We start from the raw sequence: 25,173 nt of genomic DNA, 5'->3' as shown, positions 1-25,173 counted from the left end.
ATTCAAGTCTGGAAGACGTGGTGGCCAATTTACAGATACGTTATTAGAGATTTGTGTGTTGTGCGGTAAAACATATTGTTGAATGTCGTTGAAAAAAATTGTATTCTCAGGATAGTTTTCCACATAATCTATGTTAGAAATGATGCTATTTCAATATACCCGTTACCGACAATCGCCAAAGTTGATAGAATTCCCAGTGATTCACCTTATCATAGAAACATTACATAGATAGGAAGGAGTATAACCTCAAATTAGCTTTGAGAACAAAACTGCCACCGTCTTTCGCCTCATCTTGTATCGACCGAGATCGCGAAATATGTTCGTGCTCCGTTGAAGAAGCACGAGCGAAACACGCTGGTCGCTCATTGGCTGCGACTCGTGGTCTGACATAGGGCCATATCCCGCGACGAATAAATTCAACCTCCTCTGTGTGTTGACTGTTGTTACATCCATCAATCTAGCGGCAAGCTGCACTGACCATTGAAAAGGAATAAATCAGAGTTTTCGCACATTTTCAATTCTATAGTTGACGTTAAGTTGTGTGTGTTCAAGAAGGATTAAAAGTTTTATCGCTGTTTGGATTGTAGTGGATTCGCGTAGGTGAGTGCGCTATGTTAATTTATTTCGGTGCAAATTACCCACTGGCATTTAATGATTTTTTGTTATTGTTTTCTATTGGGTATTGTTTAACAACATTGCACCTGTACTCCGCTTATTTGCATTCTATGGTTGGATAGAATTCAAAGGAAGTGTATATAGCGGTTCGATCGAACGGTGATATTTTGCTTTAGTTATTCTGAATTTAGAATCGGAAGGTGAGAAATTAGTTCTCTTATAAAATTAGAAATACTCGACTCTTAAAATATTTCTTCATATTCTGTGGTTCGTAAATGACCATAATAAATAATTTTATGGCCGCTCAGATGAAACATTATTAAACTTGATCAAACCACATTACTTAGTTCTTCATTCATTGATATTATTTTGCAAAAATAGAAATTGATTATCCATGAAATATTCTAATAAAATATTATCTCCAAACTATAAAGTTAAATCCAAGGTGAGCGCTGATTTTGAAAAGTAGAATTTATGTTTTTATTGAAAATAAGAGCCCTCACGTCAATAAATAATTTATGCAGATATTATTTTTTTCAATAATTTTATTCCAGAGCAGTATATGTTTTCTGGAGTATCTACGGTGGGAAAATGTTTTCTTCTATTATTGTTTCTTGTCTTTTTAAGAGGGAAAAACTAGACGATAACTGCGAGAGCCTTCCCAAAATACGTTCTGTAGAGTGCTTCGACATTTTATTTTGTTTATATTTTACATAATATCACACTTGCGTCTGCTGATTGCACATGCGGTGTGCTCTAGATTTTTGTAGGAAAATAAATATAACTGGGCACGTTGTAATGTTTATGTTGACCATTCGATGGTTTTTCCGACACCAATTCGATAGGAACTTCTATTGGTTGTCAGTTCATAGGAAATAAAATATATTGGGAATTTGATTTTCATGTTAACATTGAAAAATTATGTATTTTGTCAAATTTCTATGATTATTTGTTTATTGTACCTGCACGAAAAAAAATTGTGAAATCGATCGTTTACACTATTAATGCCTTTTATTTGATTATAACAACTTACTATGACAAGTAAATAATATACAATCAAAAATTTCAAATGCTTCATTAATTAAACTGTGTAATCAATTGAAATCATGTTTTCTTGTGTTTTTATGTATGGAAATGTTCAGTTGAAAAAATACAATTGGTAATACTCAATCATAGACTGATTCTATGTCTCAAATTCACAAAAATTTGAATGGCGTTGTTGAGTGATTTTTTGTTTACCGTTTACGTTACCGATTTTCGTGAACATAAAATTTTTTATTCATGTACTCATACGTAGAAATATTGGGGATGAATTCATGATACTTTATACAATAATTGCACATTTTGAATTTCAGTTATTAGTGCAGTTATGATGAGTGGTAGGAAATTATAATAATATATAGTATAACGGATTGGTGATTTCAAACTTGCGTATTATTAGATTGAATTTGCTCGTTTCATTTTAATTATTCATGGAATTCCATAGAAACATGAGTAAAATTTTCAACCAGAAATGGCTAATTCTGAAAAATCGTATAAAAAATTAAAATTTTCGATTAATTTTTATCAGAATATCATGAAAATAATTTTTGTGTTCGAGTATGATATACATAGTCGGTTAATGAGCTATTGTTTCTGTGGAACCAGTCGCAATAATTCTAATTGCTAATTCTGCTAATACGTTAATATATTTGATTCGTCGTACAATGGAATTAAACTCGAAATTTTCTAAGATTAATTCAATTCAAACGCTCGTAAACAGTCGAATTAGTCATTGGGATATATCTATCGACAAAAAGTTGAAATTATGCTATTGACGAAATACTGAAACACTACAAGCTGACCTCGTCCTATTGAAAATAAATGCGGAAGGAATATTCCATGTTATTTAACATATTCCAAAATTTTACCGCAATAGTAATCGACTTTTCGAATGGTTCTCTGGATTATCAGGTTTTGCCACCTCAGATTACCTATTATTTTCGATATCTTGTTTATAACTAATGGGTTATTCAATGTGGAATTGAATGCGTTGTTTGAATATTTGATATACCGTAATTAACATGTAGAACATATAGATACCATTAAAGATTCTTCCTCTTTGATTTGATTCTAGCAAAATAACTTGAATGATGGTTGGTTATGAGGACCTGTATACAGGGTGAGTCTTTGACTCGTAAAAATATTTTAACAGTAGATTCTTGAGGTTAAAAGAAACACTTTTTTCCTTTACCATTTTTTCCGAATCGGCTCGGTTTAAAAGATACAGGGTGTTGAAAAATCATAAAAAAATGTTATTTTTAGTTCTATCTCACAAACGGTTCATTCAAATGAAATTAATTTCGGAATAGAGTCATTCGGGGCAACTGTGCGCACTTTTGCCTTTCAAGCCATACCCTATTTCAAATGTTGAAGCTAGGAAAATTAAAACATATTCATAAGATAGAGAATTTTCTAATCTATAAGAAAACATCAAAAAGCAAACAAACAAAAATGTTTTCTTTCCGCAAAAAAGAATTTAATAGAGAAAGTCGAAGTGCGTTCACATGCCCCGTATTGCGGGTAAGTGTGCGCACCCTCACGGAGTAAGTGAACGCAGTGCTTAGTGAACCACACAATCAAAACAAATTACAAAATAATGTCATCAAAATGTTACAATATTAGAGAAATGCTGTTTATTGTCAATACAGAAGCGCCTTTTTACAAGCAGTGCATTATTGTTCGTGCCACAATTCTTGGTGAACACAACACTTGATACATTCCCCTGTTGGTGGCTCTTCATATTTTTTTGAACAAATAGGACAATATTGATCGAGTCCCAACCAAGAAAATCAATAATGTCATAATTTATTCCTCAGTAAGCTAATGCCCATATAATGAATCTATGCGCACACTGACCCGCGCACACTTTCCCCAGTAAGACAAAATTTGAATTGACGTTCTTATAGAGTTGAGCAGCTAAGAGAACCTAAAATTTTTTATTATATATTTAGATTAATATGCCCATGATCGAATAAAATATTGTTTAACACTGAGGGACTCGGAACTCGGACCTGGCAGAATGTGCAGAGATGCTAAAAATTAACAAAAAACTAGTGAATTTGATTGATTGCAAATAAAAAGTTAAAGAAACGTGGCACGGCGCACTCCTATGAAAAACTAATATGGCGATTCTGCGCCCTTGCTTCACCCAAATGAACCCCTCTTTCATACATTGCATAGTCGAGATATACGCACTGCGCACACTTACCCACTGGGCTCAGTTACCCCGAATGACTCTATAGTTTTTCATTTATTTGATTGATTTTTTTTCGAACACAAGATATCACCCACGTCTTCCAGTTTTCTCATTATGACCATGACGTACCATAAAAACACCAAAAATTCAAGGAACCTAACTCTTGAAACCAAGTTGGGCGCTATCTAATGAATATTTGAACGTTTTGTAAAATAAAGGAATTCTTCATATTTTTATAATGCGCCGTTTTCGAGTAATTTGATGTTCAAAAATTGAAAAGTAGCTATGAAATTTGATTTGAAAAATTGGTCTGAATACAACTCTGTTTAAAAGATCCACAGATGAGTAGTGCCACAGATTTAGCTAGTTATTCTGAAGGTAATTTATCCATATCTTTTTATCAGGGACAAATCAGAAATAATGATGTTGAAAAGTGTTTATTTTGACCTCAAGAATCTATACTTTTAGAATATTTGTACGAGTCAAAGACTCACCCTGTATATAAATCCATTCAGCAACTCAACAATTTCCTCAAATTGCAAGGTGTAAATAAATAGTTGCGAAAAAATTTGAGGGTTGATCCCTTGTCAGAAATTGGGTGAGGTCTCTCACAATTTTTTTTAACAGCCCCTACTTAGAAACAGCCCCCTAGAGATGGCACTTGAAAAGTTCTTTTTTTCTTGAAAACAAAAAACTGAGAGAAATAAAATTGAGCAGACATTCTTTGGGAGCAGAATTGGGAATAAAAAAAATTGGTTGGCATTCCCTTATGTCAGCCTACTTGCTGAATTTAAGTTATTTCGTAGATAATTCCACCCTATATGACTTACTGTACGTACCCGTTGGTAATTTTTTTCCTCAAAAACTGTCACTTCTAGCAAGAAATTATAAGATACCTTATTTGTTCAAAATGAACCAAACTATCGAAAATTAATTTTTCAGTGGTATAATATGAATGAGGAAAGAAGTATCTTGCGAAACAAATTTTAGGGTGCTGTATCTAAGCAGGGGCTTCTCAAAAAAAAAGATATGAAAGAACCACACTTTTTTTGACAAAAAATCACTCAAATAGTCATTATACAGGGTTAGAACTATTTAGAGGCTGACTATAGGAATATCGAAAACCGTTAAAAATAAAGGGTGGCTTAAATTACAAAAGTAATAGTAGTACACCAGTATAATCGCTATATAAGATTATGACTACACACCGAATTTCGTGTAGTCATCTCCAAAAACAAATGAGTAATGAAGAAAAAATGATAATCGTGATTTTCAGTTTTTTCGAGATATCTCAGGAACCATCAGAGATATTTGGGAACTTTTTACACCCACTCACTCATCCTTGAATAACGCAACTTTTTCGTAATTTAAGCTACCCTGTATTTCTAACGGTTTTCGATATCCCTGTGGTCCCCCTCTAAATAGTTCTTACCCTGTATAAACACCTTGTATATTAATTGGGTCATTCCGATACCAATGCACATTTAAAATTACATCCTTGTGAAGGTCGGTCATTTTCTTGGTTTCCTCTACACACGTTTGTCACATCTTGTTCGTAAGAAAAATCACGTCTTACGTCACGACTTCAACCGTCGCAAATTTATTTTAGTCAAGTACTTAAGTTTTCCTGTTCTGTGTTAAATCATCCTAATTGCATAATTCTCCATTATTTGAGGAACAATATTACCTTTTCACCCAACATACACGTATTGTATCATACATGGAATACCGAGGTCGAAGGAAATTCAGTATAATTTTTCATTCGTATCGTAAAATAGATAGCTAAACATGCTGAGTTTTAACTTGACATCAGACTTTAGTGGTTGAACGCAATTCTTTCAATTTTCAAAAGGAACTTTTAAATAATTGTTAGGTACGTACCAATTCTTTAATCCAACGATTGTCGTGTAGGAACGAACGGAACTGCATTATTAGGGAATTATTATTTGATAAATGAGAATGTCCATTATGTTAAGATGCCTTTCTTGTATTCTGAGTGACACACAAAAAATAATACGGCATAAATTCAAGGATGGCTGTGATAGGAGGTTCGTTTAATTCCTTCCTGCTGAGTGACATAAAAAATCACAGAGGAGAATCTTTTTCTTCTCCTATAGTGTGAAAGTGTTTAGTGTACAACAAACTTAATAAAGAAAATTCGAATGTACAAATTCGTGTCTTAGAACTCAATTTTTGAAATGTCTCTCCTTCGTTGTTCATGGAGGTAGAGCTCTATGAAACTGTTGCATCTTTGATAGATACTAAATTATTCAATGATTACTTTTCGTTTCCAACCGGAAATTGGATGTTCGATCAATATAGACGGTCTCATAAAGCTCTTATTATGTGGGCACAATATCTACCGAAAGGGATATTTTTATGATTAGAGAAAAATTCCAATGAAAGGTGGGACACATTGTATGTAAAATTGAATATAGAGACAGAGAAAGAGGAAGATAGGGAAACACAATTGTCTGCGTTCACAAAAACAATAAATTAGTCATCTTTAATGCTATTAGTGCTACCCCTAGGCAGTTTTTTTGCAATATGCCATCAGTTGTGATGCTTTTTGGCAACCAATTGTATGACGCCAATAATATACAGACTGAGTCTTTGACTCATACGAATATTTTAACAGTAGATTCTTGAGGTTAAAAGAAACACTTTTTTCCTATACCACTTTCTCCGAATCGGCTCGGTTTGAAAGATATTGGCTGTTGAAAAACCATAAAAAAATGTTATAAGTTTTTTTTTTGTTCTACCTCACAAACGGTGTTATCGAATGAAGTGAATTTTGAATAGTTTTTCATTTATTTCATTAATTTTTTTCGAATACAAGATATCACCCACGTCTTCTAGTTTTCTCATTATGACCATTACGTAGATACGTTAAAATACTAAAAATTCAAAGAACCCAACCATTGAAACTAAGTTGTATCTAATGAATATTTGAACGTTTGGTAAAATAAAAGTTTTCTTTTTTTTCTCGTATAATGCGCTGTTTTCGACTAATTTGATGTTCAAAAAAAATAGAAAATATCTGGGATATTCGTAAAATTGGGTACTTTGGCTGAATGCAACTATGTTTGAAAGATCCACAGATGTGTAGTGTCATAGATTTAGCTTGTTATTCTGGAGGGAATTTTGTTTCTCCAGGGATGGAAAATCCTTATGAAAACTTAAAATGGCTATATGTTTTTATCAGGGCCGAATCGGAAAAAATGGGATAAGAAAAAAGTGTTTCTATTTCAAGGATCTACTGATATACAGTTAAAATATCTGTAAGAGTCAAAGACTCACCTTGTATATGGTTCAATTCACCTCAGGTGACAGTTTACAAATACGAATTATTTGTATTTGTATTTCAATAATTACAAGTTCACATTACAACTGCATAATGCTATCGAAATATATTATTTCTTCACACTCAAACTAAGACTTCTGAGTTTCAAGAAAAAACACACATTCTTTGGACAATTCATCATTGAAATTGCATACTCCATTCTATAAAAGCACTCAGTTGGCCATGAAAATTTGGTACATTCCACACTGTATAGCACGAAAATGTGAGGTTATTCTTTGAAAAATCACTTCATGGCCAACACAGTGCTTTTATAAAAGTAAATGGAGCATAGATATAAAATTTCTGCGAACAAAAAATCGAATCTATAATATGTGATCTTGTGCATGTTGTCCAAAGATAAAAATTATTAAGTCCAGAATTAATAATATTCGAACAAAACTAGACCGAATAATGGAAATGAAATAAAATGATTAACGAGAAATGTGAGCACCATGTTATGGTTTGTGAACTTTCAAAGTTCCTACATTTAGCTGTCAAAATCGTTGCATGTTCATACCAGATTGTAAAAGTTTGCTGGAAATATTTAACCGAAACGAAAATCGTTTGGGTACTCAAAAAACTTCTTGTTCATTTATTATTCATTGCGGTTCTGAATACGGAATGAATTCGACATAATATTTGTAGTTTAAGCCCATAATTAGGACTGTTTTAAATATTATCATCAATTATGCAACGTGAAGTTTATTCGACCATAATATAATTTAGCTATATTGCCGGTGATGATGGTGGGATCGCCAAGGATATCGGTATCGTGATTCAGAATTTAAACAACCTAAATATTCCTATATTTACCCACCATCAAATATTTCACCTTTCAATTCGATTTAAATCGGGGTGAATTTATTCACTACCTTTCCCCAATTCACGTGTACAGCAAATATGTAAAAATTCTCGTGATTCACGATTTGACTTCTCAAAACAATATCGAATGAATAATATTTACATTCGAGAAACTTTTCTTATACGTGTTGAAACCGAATTTCGTTTGTTTTTCATTGAAAACAATGACGCTCTTAAAATTGATTGCATTGAAATTATTGTTTCATTCAAAGAACAGTTGATTCACTTTTTAGTTTTCCTTTGCTGTTATCAGGAAAGAAGTAATGGCATATCATTCTTATTATGAAATGGCCGATAATATTTTTTCTTGAAAATTTTGCGATAGCGTGTCTCATATTTTCTTTGACTGGGGAAATATTCCCAATAATAAAACTTTTATTGTTGGGAATAATTCATTATGTCGACAGAATGGTTCATTATTCGATGTGATAAATGTTGAGAATTGAGGTGTCAAAAAATTCATGACTTAACCACAAGCTTAGTAGTTGATTGACACTCGAAGTCAAATCTGATATTTAAATCTTTTTCTTCCCAAGAGAATAAGTAATTTCCTTTGATATTTGAAGATAAATATTTGCAAAAAATTCTATTAAATTTAGAAATATATTAACTGTTTTCCGCTCTCAAACAATCCCTATTATTGTTTTTTTTTTGCTAATAACTAGCAGTCCTCCATATTATTGTGAAAATTTCGTTTTCGAGGTACAGGGTGTTAAAGTTTAAATTTTTGGATTGCTATCGAAACAAGTTGTGAAAACACATTCATTATTAAAAAAACCGAGTTTAATTTGATGTGTCAAAACTAACAACGAAAACAGGGGACAGTGTTCGAGAAAAAATATCACCCTGTACATTTACTATCGAAATTGGCATGTCACATAGTGTAAACTTTCGATTATAATATTTATGCCAAATTTCAGTTGAATATCTTGTGAAGTGTGGATATTATAAGAGAAAATCTTGAGAAAAATTCAAACTTTAACACCCTGTATCTTGAAAACGAATCGTTTGCGGTTCCATGTTCATGAGACTTTTTTTCTGAATATTATTCAAGGCATTTTTTTTTTCGTTTGTAACTCCAATCCAGGAACATTCCACTTTCATATGTTTTGCATATTATGACATCTCATTCAAAAAATTTCAACATATTCCGAGGGAAGGAAACTGGTACTGCAATAAAGAAGGAGGAAAAAGTGACTCACAAAATTCATATCTTCGATATTCACATAAATCAACCACTTTTAAAGTAGGGTGTATCATTTTACCATTTCATCCCTAGAATAAAAAAGGGTTGATAGGAAACCTCTTCAATGACCAAACCCCCCTAGAAGGTTGAGAAACTACTCAATTTAAGAGGATAAGTTGCATACTTCTAAATAAAAATTGACAAGCTGCAGCATTTTTCTACAAAAATAATAAATATCAAAGATATGAATTTTTTTCGTAAATTTTTGCTCCCTCTGTATATGGACATGTTGAATATTCGCTCTGTATTTCTCCCATTTCGAACATACGTGTCACCACATAAAATATCACAAAGGTACCGGGTGGTTGACCTTGGTATCAACAATTGGAGCAATTTCACGCCAAAGCTTAAAATTACTATAGATGATAGCACACAATAGTTTTCGCTAACTGTATCAATGAAGCGAATTATAATGACAATTGCGCCTTTCCTACGTCTACAGGAGAATGACACCACGTTCGAAAACAACGTTATTTATTTAACGTCGGCATCGTGAGTTTCCACTGTGAAATTTTTCAAACGGTTTAATTGTCCTGTAGTCCTGCATCGGTGCTGGTCAAAAACATTGCTATTCACGAGTTGGGTCTGAAGTTAGTCGACAAGTCGGCAATCGGAAGTGAAGTCAGCCTGTAGTTTATCGATTTAAAAGTAGAGCTTCAATGAGGTCAGTTCGTTTCAACTAGGGATGTGTAGTTCGTTCAATTTCGAGGAACCAGATCGATCTAGATCCATTGCTGAGAAGACCCGGTTCAAAAGACCCGTTCAATTGACCCATTGGTTCTTTTAGGTAGTTGGGTTTTGGGTTGTGATCCAAACATTGCGCATGGTTCGAATTCGGATCCGTAGTCCCGTCTCGATCGGTTCACTGTTCTGTTAGGAATTTCACTTCAGTTTAGTTCAGTTGAATTGAGTTTTGATAGAATGGAATATGGATGCTTCTTTAATTGCAAACAGCTGTGTTTTGTGGGCCATAATATTTTTGATCGGCTGAAAATAGTTAGTTGAGGTCAAATTCGTGAGAGAACCGAGAGAAATATTGACCCCAGTGTAGAAAAAATTCAAAAACCAAAAGTCTTTCGAAAGGAAATGGATATCGGACGATTCAAATTTTGAAATGGAGACGTCAATCATTGATTTACAGGTTCGAAGTTCGTGAGATCTAGTCTCATTAATTTCGTCAAAAACTGAAATTTTTGAAATCAAGATTATGTTATTGCTGCGAATCCAAATATTTTCCTCAAATTAATCTGAAAAAAAGTTGTAGAATTGACCAATCACTTAAAATTTACTTTCATCAATATATAATATAGCCATAATAACAGAAATATAAACTTGTAATTTCTACTAGTCCTAGTTCCTAAATCTATCATACTTTCTTCAACAAGGAGCCGTTGATTCACTTGCGAAATGCAAGTAATATAAGTTCATTTTATTACGACTACCATCTATTTCTTTTGGGTCAGTCTGAAACCCGTCTAACTATTCGGGTACCTGGGTAATGGAGAGACGGATGAATCATTCTTTCGATTCCAGTTCTTCCGATCTCCAGATCCCTTATCGATTTTGTGGGTCGCATGGAGCCGTTTGGCTCATTCGACCCAGTTGAACGAACGGGTCATTTTTCGGGTGAAGAACTGAACGAACCATTGGTTCTAACGAACCGGGTCTTTTGATTCGTTCGTTCGTGAACGACACATCCCTAGTTTCAACGTCGTATAAAAGCGAGACATGAAGCGTCTGACTAAAGTCGAGGGTGAAAAATCGATGGGACAAAACAAAACAAACTAGTCGATGACATATACTCGCTTATAATCTACCTGGTATCAGTTTTTGGGACAAAACGACGAATTTCAATACGTGTTACATGAATATTTTTTTCTCTATGAATGCCTAGAAGATATATGAACTGTAAGTAATTTTTATTTCAAATTTTAGTGTTCAAGTATAAAATATGAATAGTCTGAAAGTATATGGGCACTAGAGTACCTAAAAATTGGTTTTCTAACTTCCAACACGTCTTCAGCATGTCCATCAGTAATAAGAGGAAAAAAGCAGTTCAGAAACAATGAAAAAAGTTTATACCTGATGATAATCTAATTCCGAAACGTTTCGATAATTTCTCATCAAAATCGAAAAAAAATCTGGATGTTTTTTCAACCCCTACCCAATCTAAGCCACCCTTAATCTTTAAGAGAATCTTCAAAGGATTCATTCAGATTGAGATCGAAAAGTTTTGGCAATTTAGGCCAAAAACCTCTCCAGATCGCCCCTTTTGAAGGGTTGTATCACCCTATTAGGGTTGCATTTTTGGATCACCTCCTGGTGTTCCTGAATAAGTGCGAACTTTACCAACAGAACATGTTAACGTGTGAAGGGCCTTGAAGGAGCAACAACTTAACCCATTTTATTTTCAAATGGCCCGTCTAATGAATTCGAATAGAGTGTCAAAAAGTACCTATCTGTCTACAGGGTGGGCAAAACTAATAATACCTGAACTATTACAACTTTTTAACCTAACGAGATAGAGGAAAATGAATGACACATTACCTTCGTCTTTTTTCGAGAAACGTATGATGCCATCAACTGCATTCTACTATCTTTTGTTTTCGAATTATAGGCTAAAATTGAAATTTCGGCGATTTCAACTTTGGTCATTATCTCCGTTTCTGTTTGTGCTAGAATATTGTGTTGAAATAAAAACATTATGGACACATTTTTCTTATAGCAATCCAGTGCGTACTATGAATTTTTCCAACAGTTTTATTTGCTGAGCTATAACATAAAGTTGGTTTTTCGTATGGAAACAGTAGTTTAAAATTACATACTTTGAATCATTTGCCATTTTTTACCGTTTCAGAAATATATCATACATCGTCCTCAGTCTTTCTAAGTCATTTTAAACTACTGTTTTCATGAGAAAAATTACATCTTTATGTTATAGCTCAGCAAACATACCTATTGGAAAAAATCGTAGTACGCCACTGGATTGACATCAAAAAAGTGTCTGTATAATGTTTTCATTTCAACATGCTCAAACAGAAACGAAGATATTGACCAGAAATTTTAATTTTGGCCTATAACTCGAAAACAAAAGAATATAGGAGAATGCAGTTGATGGCATTATTAGTTTTTCGAAAAAGGACCACCGTAATGTGCCATGCATATTCCTCTATTTCGTTCGGTTGAAAAAGTTGTAGTTAGGTATCGCCAATTTTGCCCACCCTGTACAAAAGTTCGCTACGTAGTTGAAACTGTTACTAGGAAATTGGCAAAAATGAAAAAATCCAAAGTTTTCTATTTGAACACTAGTTTAGGATCGCCCTGTGCAAAAATTCTGCATTATTTTGAAAGAAGGATGTAAAATATCCTATTATTCTATCACCTAGTTTCGGGGTAGCCCTGCATAATAGCGCTAGAGCTAGTAGACATTTTTCTTTCAAGACAGATTGGTAATTTTTCTTTGTCAAAATCAAGAGTAACACCCAGTTGCTAATCTGTAATCACAATATACGAATAAGCCGGACAGCTCTGTTGTTTGATAATATTAATTTTCTCTATTGTACTGTTGACATACTGATTCACTGATAGGCCTTATTGGACGTTTCAAATTGACCATGCAAATTCAATACAAATATAATTATAATCTTGCTCTGAACTATGACGTATCATATTCCCCGACAAACCGATTGACAATTTCCTTTCACACGTAAATGAATGGAATTTCCATTAATTCAAACATTCTTGCAATCTAGAATGCAATAAATATACTTTTCAACTATAATTTTTTCGAACTCTTCGACGTCCAACATAACCTATATCGATGATGCAGCATTCTGCTGCACCAGAAATAAGGATTTATATCTTCCCCACTGTCCCTACTTGTCCCCTGTTGCATAGGAAAAATGAGTGACCAATACTTTCTCCCACAGGAAACCTTCAACATGCCTGCTAGAGAACCAGACGCAACCAATGGCTACAGCCATTCCTACGCCGAAGACATCGTCATATCCGGTTTATCAGGACGATTCCCGGAAAGCAACAACGTCGAAGAATTCAGGCAGCAACTATTCGACGGCGTGGACATGATAACAGATGACGAGCGAAGATGGCCTGCCGGCTTGCACGGTCTCCCGACCAGAACAGGAAAGCTGAAGGACTTGGCGCACTTTGACGCCCAATATTTCGGCGTGCACGCCAAACAGGCAGAACAAATGGACCCCCAACTACGGATCTTACTAGAACTCACACACGAAGCCCTTGTAGATGCCGGACTCAATCCAGCTGAGATGAGGGGATCAAAATGTGGCGTTTACTTGGGGATTTGCGCCAGCGAATCAGAAGAATATTGGGGCCAAGACCCTGACAAGATCAACGGTTACGGTCTAACCGGTTGCTGTAGGGCCATGTTCGCGAACAGAATCTCTTACACTTTCGACTTCAAAGGACCAAGTTACGCGGTCGACACTGCTTGTTCTAGTAGTTTATACGCTCTCTCACAGGCTATCGGTGCTATTAGGTCTGGAGAATGCGATTCCGCCATTGTAGGTGGCGCTAATTTATTGTTGAAACCAAATGGATCCCTACAGTTCCACAGACTGAGTATGTTAAGTCCACAGGGTATGTGCAAGGCTTTCGATTCATCGGGAAATGGATACGTGAGGTCTGAGGCAGTCGTTGCTATCCTCCTACAAAAAGCCAGCGCGGCTAGAAGAGTTTACGCGACAGTTCTAGGCGCTAAAACGAACATGGACGGTTACAAAGAACAAGGAATCACATTCCCCTCCGGTAAAATGCAACAGAAACTCATCAGCGAAGTTTACGCAGAAACTGGCGTCAATCCTTTGGACGTAAACTATATAGAAGCCCACGGAACAGGAACCAAAGTAGGAGATCCCCAAGAAGTTAATTCGATTGCAGATTTCTTCTGTAAGAATCGCAAAGAGCCACTACTCATAGGCTCGGTAAAAAGTAACATGGGGCATTCTGAAGGTGCATCTGCTCTATGTTCTATCGCCAAAATTTTAATAGCGATGGAAGCTGGTATCATTCCCGCCAACTTACATTTCCAAAATCCCAATCCAGACATTCCCGGTCTAACAGATGGACGTTTGAAGGTTGTCTCCAAAGCCCAACCCTGGAAAGGCGGAATTGTAGCAGTTAATTCCTTTGGTTTCGGCGGTGCAAATGCTCACGTCATTCTCCGCTCTAATCCAAAGCCAAAAACAAAGTGGCCTGCTGCTAGTGTTCCAAGGGTAGTAGGGGTATCGGGAAGGAGCGAAGAAGCAGTCACAGAACTGTTAGATTTAACTGAAAAGCACAAAGACGACGAAGAGTTCTTGGCACTAGTCGATCACATCCATAGAATGAACATCGCTGGTCACAATTATAGAGGTTATGCCGTATTGGATGGATCTGGAACCAGAGAGGTGAACCAAGTATCTTCAGATAAAAGACCCATATGGTTCGTATTCTCTGGGATGGGTTCACAGTGGCCAGGCATGGCTAAGGACCTAATGAAGATCGACGTATTCAGGAATTCAATCAATAGGAGTGCCGACCTCTTGAAACCTCATGGTATCAATTTGGATGATCTCCTAACCAATGGTACGGAAGCCACATTCAACAACGTCCTCAATTCCTTTGTTTCTATTGCTGCTGTCCAAATTGCACTTACGGAAATACTTAAAGCACTCAAAATAGAACCTGATGGTATATTGGGTCATTCTGTGGGTGAAGTAGGTAAGTTTTCTTTGTTTAATGATTGCGGAAACTGTGTACTTATGATTATTATCAATTCCAGGATGTGCATACGCTGATGGAACATTTACAGCTGAGCAGGCAGTACTTTGTGCGTTAGCTAGGGGTAGAGCTATCTTAGACAGCAAATTAGCACCAGGCGCTATGGCTGCCGTTGGTTTGACGTGGGAAGAAGCTAAAAAAAGATGTCCTCCTTCAATCTACCCTGCGTGTCATAATAGTGAAGACAGTGTCACCATATCCGGACCTCCAGAAGAGATAAGAAAGTTTGTTGCTACTCTCACTTCTGAAAATATTTTCGCCAAAGAAGTGAACAGTTCAGGAACTGCTTTCCATAGTAAATACATAGCAGAGGCGGGACCCAAACTGCGCGCAGCCCTTGATCAGCTCATCCCAAACCCAAAAACTCGTACTTCTAGATGGATTTCTACTTCAATTCCTGAATCGGGCTGGAATACACCTCTGGCACAGCAGAGCTCGGCTGCTTACCATGTCAATAACTTGCTGTCTCCCGTACTCTTCTACGAGGGATTGAAACATATTCCAGAAAACGCTTTAGTTATAGAAATCGCCCCAACTGGTTTGCTGCAAGCTATTTTGAAGAGATCTCTAGGACCCAAAAGTGTCAACATCAGTTTAGTTAAAAGAGGTCACAAGGATAATGTTAATTTCCTCTTGTCAGCCATAGGAAAAATTTACGCTGCAGGGGCTCAACCAAATTTTAGTGAAGTATATCAGTCGCCTAGTTTTCCAGTTGGTAGAGGCACACCGATGCTTTCATCGCACGTCAAATGGGACCATTCCACTGAATGGGCTGTGGCAAATTTCTCTGGCAGAGGTTCGAAATCTGGAGAGTTGGTGGTGGATATTGATTTGAGCAAAGATACCGACCAATTCTTAGCTGGTCACACCATTGATGGAAGAGTCCTATTTCCTGCCACTGGATACTTGGTAAGTTTTATTTCGATGAGTCTTTAATGTATTATATAATCACAAAAACTTTTCAGACATTAGTTTGGAAAACGTTCGCCAAACTTAGAAACGAAGACTTCGAACAGATGGCAGTTGTACTAGAAGATGTAAACTTCCACAGAGCGACCATTATGCCAAAGGAAGGAAGCGTGAAGTTCTTGATAAATATTTTCGAAGGTTCTGGCGCTTTCGAACTGTGCGAAGGAGGTTCGGTGGCTGTTTCTGGAAAGATAAGAGTTCCAGAAGATATGGACAAAGAAATGCTTGACTTGCCCAAACCCGAAATGAAAGGTGACAAAACAGCTCTTCCACTTGAGATGAAAGACATTTATAAGGAATTGCGACTTCGTGGTTATGATTATGAAGGTTTATTCAAAGGCATCAAGGAATCCGATAATTACGGAGTTGTTGGTGAATTATTGTGGAAAGAAAATTGGATAAGCTATATTGACACAATGTTGCAATTCTCAATTCTTGGTTTGAATACTAGAGAGTTATACCTTCCCACTAGATTGCAAAGAGCAATTATCAACCCTAAAAAACATTTGGAAATGATTAAATCGTTATCAGAAGACGAAAAGAGCACTCCAGTTCATATGTACAGAAACATTGGCATAATAAAAGCTGGTGGTATTGAACTGAGAGGCATGAAAGCTAGTTTGGCTCCAAGGAGACAAGTACAAGAAGATCCGAAGTTAGAGAAGTATATGTTCGTGCCTTATGAAAATAACCAGATGTTGACCGACAATCAGGAAAGAGTCAAGAAAGATGTACTTACAGTTTTAGCAGAAACTATTTTGGAAAATTCTTCAGGTGCAATGAAAATTAAATTGACTGAGGCAGTTGTTGATCGTCCGGTAGAATCAGTTTTAGCACCGATGATCAAGAATATTTTGGAAAAAGAACCTTTGATAGCAGTTGAAGCAACCGTCGTAACCGTTGGTCCAGTTGACACAACTGTACTAGAAGAGAATGATATCAAACATGTCCAGAAAGACATCCTGGTCGACCCAGTTGATCAGAATGTCCATGTGGTTATAAGTAGTGACTTATTAACACATAACAACTACAAAGTTTTAGAAAACGCTGTAAGTGCCCTTAAAGAAGGAGGATTTATACTTCTTGAAGAACCGAAGATGCAGCTGAATATTAAAAAATTGACTTCGATGGACCTCCAAGTTATAAGCACTCAGTTAACTGATACCAAGTTGTATATTCTCCTCAGGAAAACAACTCAAGTTCCTAAGGATGCTCTTGTGATAAAAGTAACTGAATCGAACTTCTCCTGGGTAGAACCACTAAAAGATGCAATGAAAAAGAGCGAAGCTGAAGGTACCAGGATATATCTATTCGCACAGGGTGAAGAAACAACCGGTTTGATTGGTATGGTTAATTGTTTAAAACAAGAACCAGGCGGTGGAAACTTAAGATCAATCTTCATTCAAGACAAGAATGCCGCACCTTTCTCTTTGAATGATTACAGCAAGCAATTGCAGAAAGATCTGATTCATAATGTACTGAAGAGAGGCGTTTGGGGTTGTTATAGACATATAGCATTGGACCATGTTAATGAAACGCAGAATCTTCAAGTTACCCATGCGTATATCAACACTCTAACACGTGGTGATTTGGCAAGTTTGAGATGGATCGAAAGTGAACTCTCATTCCACAAGTAAGTTTGATACCAGTAAAAAATTGACGACATCTCATAATTTTTTTTTTATAGGGGAGACGATTCAAAAACAGAAATGTGCCATGTCTACTACGCGCCTCTCAACTTCCGAGATATTATGTTGGCTACGGGGAAACTACCACCAGATGCTCTTCCTGGTAATCTTGCGGGACAAGAATGTATTCTAGGTTTAGAATTTTCCGGACGTAACTCCAAAGGGAAACGTGTTATGGGTATGGTTGACGCTAAGGGTTTGGCAACAACTGTGCTGTCTGATCAAATGTTCTTGTGGGAAGTTCCTGAAAAGTGGAGTCTCGAAGAAGCTTCCACCATTCCAATCGTGTATGGAACTGTAAGTTATTAACCAGAATTGAAATCAGTTTTTCGATCATTCTCCAGTTTTATACTAGTATTCACTCTATATTTTGATTTCCAGAGCTACTATGCCTTGATTGTGAGAGGTAACCTCAAACCTGGTGAATCCGTGCTAATCCACGCTGGTACAGGTGGTGTAGGACAAGCCTCAATCGCTATTGCTTTGCATATGGGGTGTAAAGTCTTCACCACAGTCGGAAGTCAAGCAAAACGAGATTTTTTGAAGAAAACATTCCCGCAACTAACAGACAGGAATATTGGTAATTCCAGAGATTCTACATTTGAACAGTTGGTTCTTTCTGAAACAGATGGCAGGGGAGTCGATGTTGTCCTGAACTCCCTCGCGGGAGACTTGTTGCAAGCTTCCGTTCGATGCTTAGCCAAGAATGGAAGGTTCTTAGAAATAGGAAAAGTTGACCTGTCCAACAATTCCCCATTGGGGATGAGCATTCTGTTGAAGAACACTGCAGTTCATGGTATTTTATTGGATGCCCTTTTCGATTTTGACACCGAGGACAAGAGAGAAGTCAAGAGATTGCTCTCTGAAGGTATTGCAAACGGAGCTGTCCGTCCTTTACCGTCGACAGTGTACAATGACAATCAAATAGAACAAGCCTTCAGGTATATGGCGTCTGGTAAACATATTGGTAAAGTTGTCTTGAAAATCAGAGATGAAGAGTGCCGCCAAACATTGATACCAAAGCCAAGAACGGTGCCGGCTATACCGAGAACTTATATGAACCCTGAAAAGACTTATGTCCTTGTTGGTGGTTTGGGTGGTTTCGGTCTAGAATTAGCGAATTGGTTGGTGAATAGAGGAGCTACAAATATCGTTCTCACCTCGAGAAGCGGCCTTAAAACAGGTTATCAGTCTTTGTGTATCAGGAGATGGAAAGAGAAGGGCGTCAACGTTCTTGTATCAACAGAAGATGCTTCTACGGAACAAGGAGCTAAGAAATTGATGGAACAAGCAAACTCACTTGGTCCTGTTGGAGGAATCTTCAACTTAGCTGCTGTTTTGAGAGACGCCATGATGGAGAACCAAACGGAGGCTGATTTCAAGACTGTTTTTAAACCGAAAGTGGAAGGCAGCAAACAATTAGATATTGTCTCAAGGAATATGGCTCCCCAATTAGATTTTTTCGTTAACTTCTCATCCGTCTCTTGTGGTCGTGGTAATGCGGGCCAGGCCAATTATGGCCTAGCCAATTCGGCTATGGAACGTATTTGCGAAATAAGACAAGAACTTGGACTACCAGCTGTTGCTATTCAATGGGGAGCCATCGGTGATGTGGGTTTGATTCTGGATACCATGGGCGGAAATGATACGGAAGTAGGTGGTACGTTGCCACAGAGGATGTCATCGTGCTTGGCAACCATGGATATCTTCTTGCAACAACCCAATCCAGTTGTGGCTAGTATGGTGCTAGCAGAGAAACATAAGTCCAAAGGTGATGGCAGCAAAGTAAGCTTAATAGATTCTATTGCAAATATTCTGGGACTAAAAGATACTTCAAATGTCCCAACTGGAACTACCTTAGCTGAACTTGGAATGGACTCATTAATGGGAGCTGAAATCAAACAAACCTTAGAGCGAAACCATGACATCGTTATGAGTGCCCAAGAAATAAGAACTCTCACCTTTGGTAAACTGGCCGAACTTGAAGGAGGTGCCAAGATGTCTGAAACCGGAAGTGATAAAACAGCGAAAAAAGATGAACAGGTCCAATATGGTGCGATAGAATTAATGCCAACTAAGACATTGGTGTCTATGTCTGATAAAAATGTGGATAAGAACAAACTTCCAGTATTCATGGTCCATCCTATCGAAGGAAGTGTTAACGCCTTGGAATCGTTCGCTAAGCTTATCAAAGTTCCTGTTTATGGCTTACAGTGCACTAGAGATGCTCCTCTGAGTAGCATAGAGGCTTTATCGGCTTACTACATAAAACAAATCAAGTCTGTTCAACCGAAGGGGCCGTACTCAATTGTAGGTTATTCGTTTGGAGCCTGCGTAGCTTTTGAAATTGGAACACAATTGGAAAATGATGGACAAAAGGTTAAGCTATGGTTAATTGATGGTTCCCCAGCATATGTGGCTATACACACTGGGAAGGCTAGAGATACCAAATCGTTGAGAGGAAATGCCACTGCGGAAGAGAGCGAAGCGTTGGTTTATTTCATAATGCAATTCAAGGACATTGATCAACAAAAGGTTTGTGATTTCAGATTTTTTTGTTCATTCTACATTTGAATGTTTTCGGTTTGATTTCTTACAAGAAGACAGTTTTTTTCCGCTATTGTTCCTAGGATTAAGGGCGTTATATTTTGCCTAAAAATAAATTTCACTGATTGATGAATAATTTCAGTTCGAATTGAATTATGTCCGTCCATAAATACTGCATAACTTCTGAAAAAGAGGAGGAAACAAATTTTTTTAGTGGGTTTGCTCAGATTTGTAAAGTTCCAGAAGGTTATTTTGAATCTGAATTCTAGTTTTCAAGTTGATCTGAATTGTTCCTTGTTTTGAAATTTTGAGAAAATAATATGTAGTACACAAAAGCTGTTCTTATTCTTATATCTCTTTTCTCTTTATCCTTTATAAAACACGCTTGTTACAGAGTAGCTTCCTTTCATTTCGATTTTGGTATACTAAAGTTTTTGTTTCGTTTCAGACTGTGGCAGAATTGATGCAATTAAAGTCTTGGGAAGAGCGGTTAGCAAGAATTACGAAAATTTTGGCTGGATCCACTCCTTTCTCAGAAGAGGAACTTTCTTCGGCTGCTTCTAGCTTCTTCAATAAATTAGTTGCTGCTGATAAATATAAACCAAAATCTAAATTCACTGGACAAGTTACCTTGTTGAAAGCCACAGATAACTACGTCCAACTTGGAGAAGATTATGGTTTATCAGAGGTAAATATAAGCTTCTATATAAAAGCTGTATTGAATTTAATATTCTTTTCTTTTATAGGTGTGCAAGCAGAAAGTAAGAATAGATTCTTTAGAAGGCAGCCATAGATCCATTCTGCTGGGACCAACTGCTGAGAAAATCGCAAATATTCTACAACCGGTCTTGTAGATTTTGTAAATGTGTCATGACTCACATTTCATAGAATTCATCACTCATTATTTTTTGTCATTTTTTTAGAAATTTATTTTTGTAATTTATTGTGATTGATAGTGATAATAGATAAGACTCACATTCAAAAGGTGTAAAAATTTATTTATTCAAATTGAACTGATAGTTCAATGCCTTATTGGTAGGGTGTTTCAGTAGTTCGAAGCACAATTGATTAGAATATAAAATGTTCCTTGAAAACTGTATGTGTACATATTTACTTCTAAGATGGAATAAAATTTTCAAATAAACCTAATTTTGTTTGTATAGACCCTATATGTTCATCTCACCATTACTCTACTATTTATCTATCCTTACCTATTTGAGCATGATATCTTCACGCATATATAAAAATGAGTTGCTTCCATTTACAGAGACAACTCAAGTGGCTTCAGAGTTAAAAGGGGTTCAACTCTCCCGGACTCAACATATTGTTCAGGTAATATTCTTGAAGTCATTTGGACAAGTCAACAGTTCCTCGACATCCAAAATGACGTACCGTAGATTTGGGTGATTGGGACGATTGTTGAATTCAACTTGCCATATTTTCAAAACGGTGACTTATTTTTATCTGAAAAAGAAGTTCGAATATGCTTAATGACTCAGACTATTGATTAGGATATATACCATGCTTCAGAATTCGGACATAAATTTAAAAAAAAATAAAATATACTTGTCCAAAGTCACCCACCGAGTTGGGAGGCTTGGGAAACAAGTTGAACTGATTTCTCAATACTCAAATGGAATAAGTGACATGGGACGGTGCATAGTTTTGAAAAATGAGAATTTGTGATTATGTTATTTGAAATATTTGAAATTCGGTAAGGAAATCAAATGATAAACCCATATTACACCGTAAGTAAATATATTGCAACTCAAATGTAAAAAAACTAAACAAAACAAGAGAAATTTGATTTCTTTAATTCTTTGGTGATTTCTTTGTGGAAATAACGTAAATAATAATATCCTGCGAAAAATCGGCATATTTCCTGCTGCCGATGTGCTGCTTGTATCTATTCGGCATTGTCCCAAGTCACCCTATGAAACAACAGAATAAATGAATGAGATCCGTGTTGCCGTTTGATTTGTAAACAACCTTGTTTCATGACATATCTAATATACCAATATCCCACGTATCCAGAAAAAAAATTACACATGCACAAAATGTACAGGGCACTAGAAAGTATAAGGGCCATAAAAAAACGTGCTTTTACTCTCCTGAAGTCGTTAATTTTTCCTGTCAATTCAAAAGCTCTGGTCATAGCAAACTCAAAAGGAATTAATTATTTAACTAACCGAAAAGACGCTACACAATCTTATAAGTTTGTCCCTTCACTTATAAACGGTAAGAAACAAATAAATCTGCAAGGGGGTAATTGTCATAGACAAACTAATAATTGTAATTGTCCCAAGTTACGGGACTGTCCCAAGTCACCCGAATCTACCGGTAGACCCTTTAAAATAGGTAACTCACCTCAGTGTCCTCTATATCTACCCATAGCTTCCGCCCATTCACCAATGAATCACGTAGTATATTGATTTCTAGTTTCTCAGGTCCACACTATTTTTTCAACTGTTCATTTAGCATCGAAATTCTTATGCTGAATTGAATCATACAGCAGTATCCTGGGAAAATATCCACAGATTCCAAAATTTCTACCAAAATTCATAATTTCGTAGTACCTTCCTCATTAACGAACTGCTAGAATTCAACAATACTAATTCAGTAATGGAGAGCCTTTTATGAAACTTGTATTATTTTTTCTACTTATTCTAGTTAGCTATCTACTCAGAAAATTTCTTGAAAATACTTCTTGCCTAAAAATATCAGGATTTTATTTTATACCGAGTTTTATACCATACTCATCCTACGCTACTGAATGCACTCGAAGCTACACATACATAATTGGAACAAAATATATCATGAATCTTATCTTCGATAGACATTCTTCGGTACAATCAGATTAATTTGTTTAACAAAGGTTTAATTTCTCCTTCGTTAACTGGTTAATCACATATTTATTCGATATTATGAAATTATCATATATTACTGAGGTTGAAAATTACGGTAATAATTGTCAAACAGCGAGTACCACGAAACTTGATCAAGAATCGAAATCCTTACATTTTCTATATTCGTGAAAAATTTATGTCTGCTACTATAATATGCATTGTTGGAATTTCCATAAAAAATCTTTTTGGAGATAAGCTTGAATATGAATGATGTTCAAACATGAAAATTTTTGATGTTGTTATTGTAGTCCATTAACATAGATTAGGTTGTTTCAACATGAATTTTTCCTGTTGTTGTGAGTAGGTTCAGTAAATAATTTTTCTCCACCTCCCTTTATAATACCTTGAGATTTCATAACATGAAAAAAAGAGGTTACCTAGGTACTCGATATTCTCCAAAACTATTTGGAACCCTATTTCTTCCATTCTTCACCATAGCCCATGCAATAGAAAATATTTTATTGAGTATCATTGAGGCAATATGTACATTTAAAGTCTAGTTCGAGAACCTTCTTTCAATGTCATAAATTGACTATATGTAATACTTATATGATTTGGAAGAAAAAATATGTCATTACAAGGTAGGTATATGCATATTTGTTTTCTCTGAATTTGTTAAAGATTTTTTTATTCTAATAAAGATGTCAATTATATCATTAGTCTTTCTGGAAAAAAAAGAAATTATTTCTCAAAATTTATTATATTGGTTTTTAAAAAACTGTCTCATTGAAGTTCAGCTATAAACTAGCACAAGGCAACTTCCATGGAAAATCAATAAACTTAGGTATTGCTCGATTACTTTTTCGTGTAATTTCTCGGAACGATAATCATCGGTATGGAAATCATTATTTAAAAGGATTTTTACCATACGACGATCAACTAATTAATTCCATATTCCTGAAACCGAGTGATGAAAGTGATTTATTTGGTTCGACAAATCATCAGATATTCGAGATAATAATATGTTATGATCCATATATAGAGTTTAGTTCTAAAAACAGCAATAAGTTCAATAAAAAAGTATCTATGTAACACATTGCTGTTATATGGAGATAAGAGTACCTCTTGAAAAAATGCAGCGATCTCAGAAAATCCTGAAACTTTCCTTTTCATCCACAGGATGGCTCATACATATATTTTAACACTATAAATTCTTGAGGTCAGAAGAAACTCTTTTTGCCAATTCGATCTCGATAAAAAGATAATAATAATGAGCTATATGGCACCCCTGGGAAAACAAAATTCCCTTCAGAATATCTATGATACCTACTACACATCTGTAGATCTTTTGAACAGAGTTGCATTCAGCCAATTTTACGAATTTGACGAATATTCTCTATTTTAGAATATCAAATAAATCGAGAACGGCGCATTATAATATGATGAATACTTTTATTATCAAAATTGTCGTCAAGTATTCATGAGTGATGAGCGTTCAGCTTATCTTTAAACGTTGAGTTCTTCGAATTTCTGGTATTTTTATGGAATGTTATGGTAATAATGAAGAAACTGAAAGATGAGGGTGTAATTTTGTGTTCGGAGAAGATTTCTCACATCAATGAAACAGTAGATTCCGCAAAACATTCCATTCGATAAAATCGTTCGAAAGATATAGGTAACTCAAAATAATTTTTTTTAATGGATTTTCAACAGCCTGTATCTTTTCAACCGAGCCGACATGGAAAAAATGGTAGAGAGAAAAATGTACACTTCAAAAGACTCACCCTGTATTTGTAATGTAGTACTGGACTTCTCCAATTTCCGGTTCAGACCAAAGCCTATAAGACCCATATAACTGAAAAAAGTTCAATTGAAGCTATCGATGATGAGAAATTGTTTCATATTCAGTTTTATATAAATATTATAAGGACTAGTCTTAATACTAGTCTAAGAGAAAAAATTGCCATTCAGGTTATTCAGGTGTCATCTTGAGCGAGTTGTATCTAAGCTGTTAAAAAAAA

The 25,173-nt window shown here is 35.7% G+C and overlaps 1 protein-coding gene across 1 annotated transcript; it reads left to right on the top strand.

Moving 5' to 3' along the window:
• The first annotated feature begins 420 nt into the window (after positions 1-420).
• Positions 421-21,450, top strand: LOC123322789 (fatty acid synthase-like). The gene is made up of 8 exons (XM_044910807.1): positions 421-600; positions 13,233-15,042; positions 15,104-16,011; positions 16,068-17,704; positions 17,759-18,056; positions 18,141-20,294; positions 20,755-20,994; positions 21,053-21,450. The coding sequence occupies exons 2-8, from the start codon at positions 13,245-13,247 to the stop codon at positions 21,158-21,160; spliced, it is 7,143 nt and encodes a 2,380-aa protein (XP_044766742.1). The 5' UTR covers positions 421-600; positions 13,233-13,244; the 3' UTR covers positions 21,161-21,450.
• The last annotated feature ends 3,723 nt before the right edge of the window (positions 21,451-25,173 follow it).

Source organism: Coccinella septempunctata, chromosome 1 (assembly GCF_907165205.1).
Source record: "Coccinella septempunctata chromosome 1, icCocSept1.1, whole genome shotgun sequence".
Classification (NCBI taxonomy): Eukaryota; Metazoa; Arthropoda; class Insecta; order Coleoptera; family Coccinellidae; genus Coccinella; species Coccinella septempunctata.
This window is presented reverse-complemented; position numbering and strand designations above follow the sequence as displayed.

Excerpts from the sequence above, each read along its gene's own strand:
- LOC123322789 (XM_044910807.1), top strand. The coding sequence starts at position 13,245 with ATGCCTGCTAGAGAACCAGACGCAACCAATGGCTACAGCCATTCCTAC. Across the intron at positions 15,043-15,103 it reads TCATTCTGTGGGTGAAGTAG|GATGTGCATACGCTGATGGA; the intron begins GTAAGTTTTCTT and ends TATCAATTCCAG. Across the intron at positions 20,995-21,052 it reads AAGATTATGGTTTATCAGAG|GTGTGCAAGCAGAAAGTAAG; the intron begins GTAAATATAAGC and ends TTTCTTTTATAG.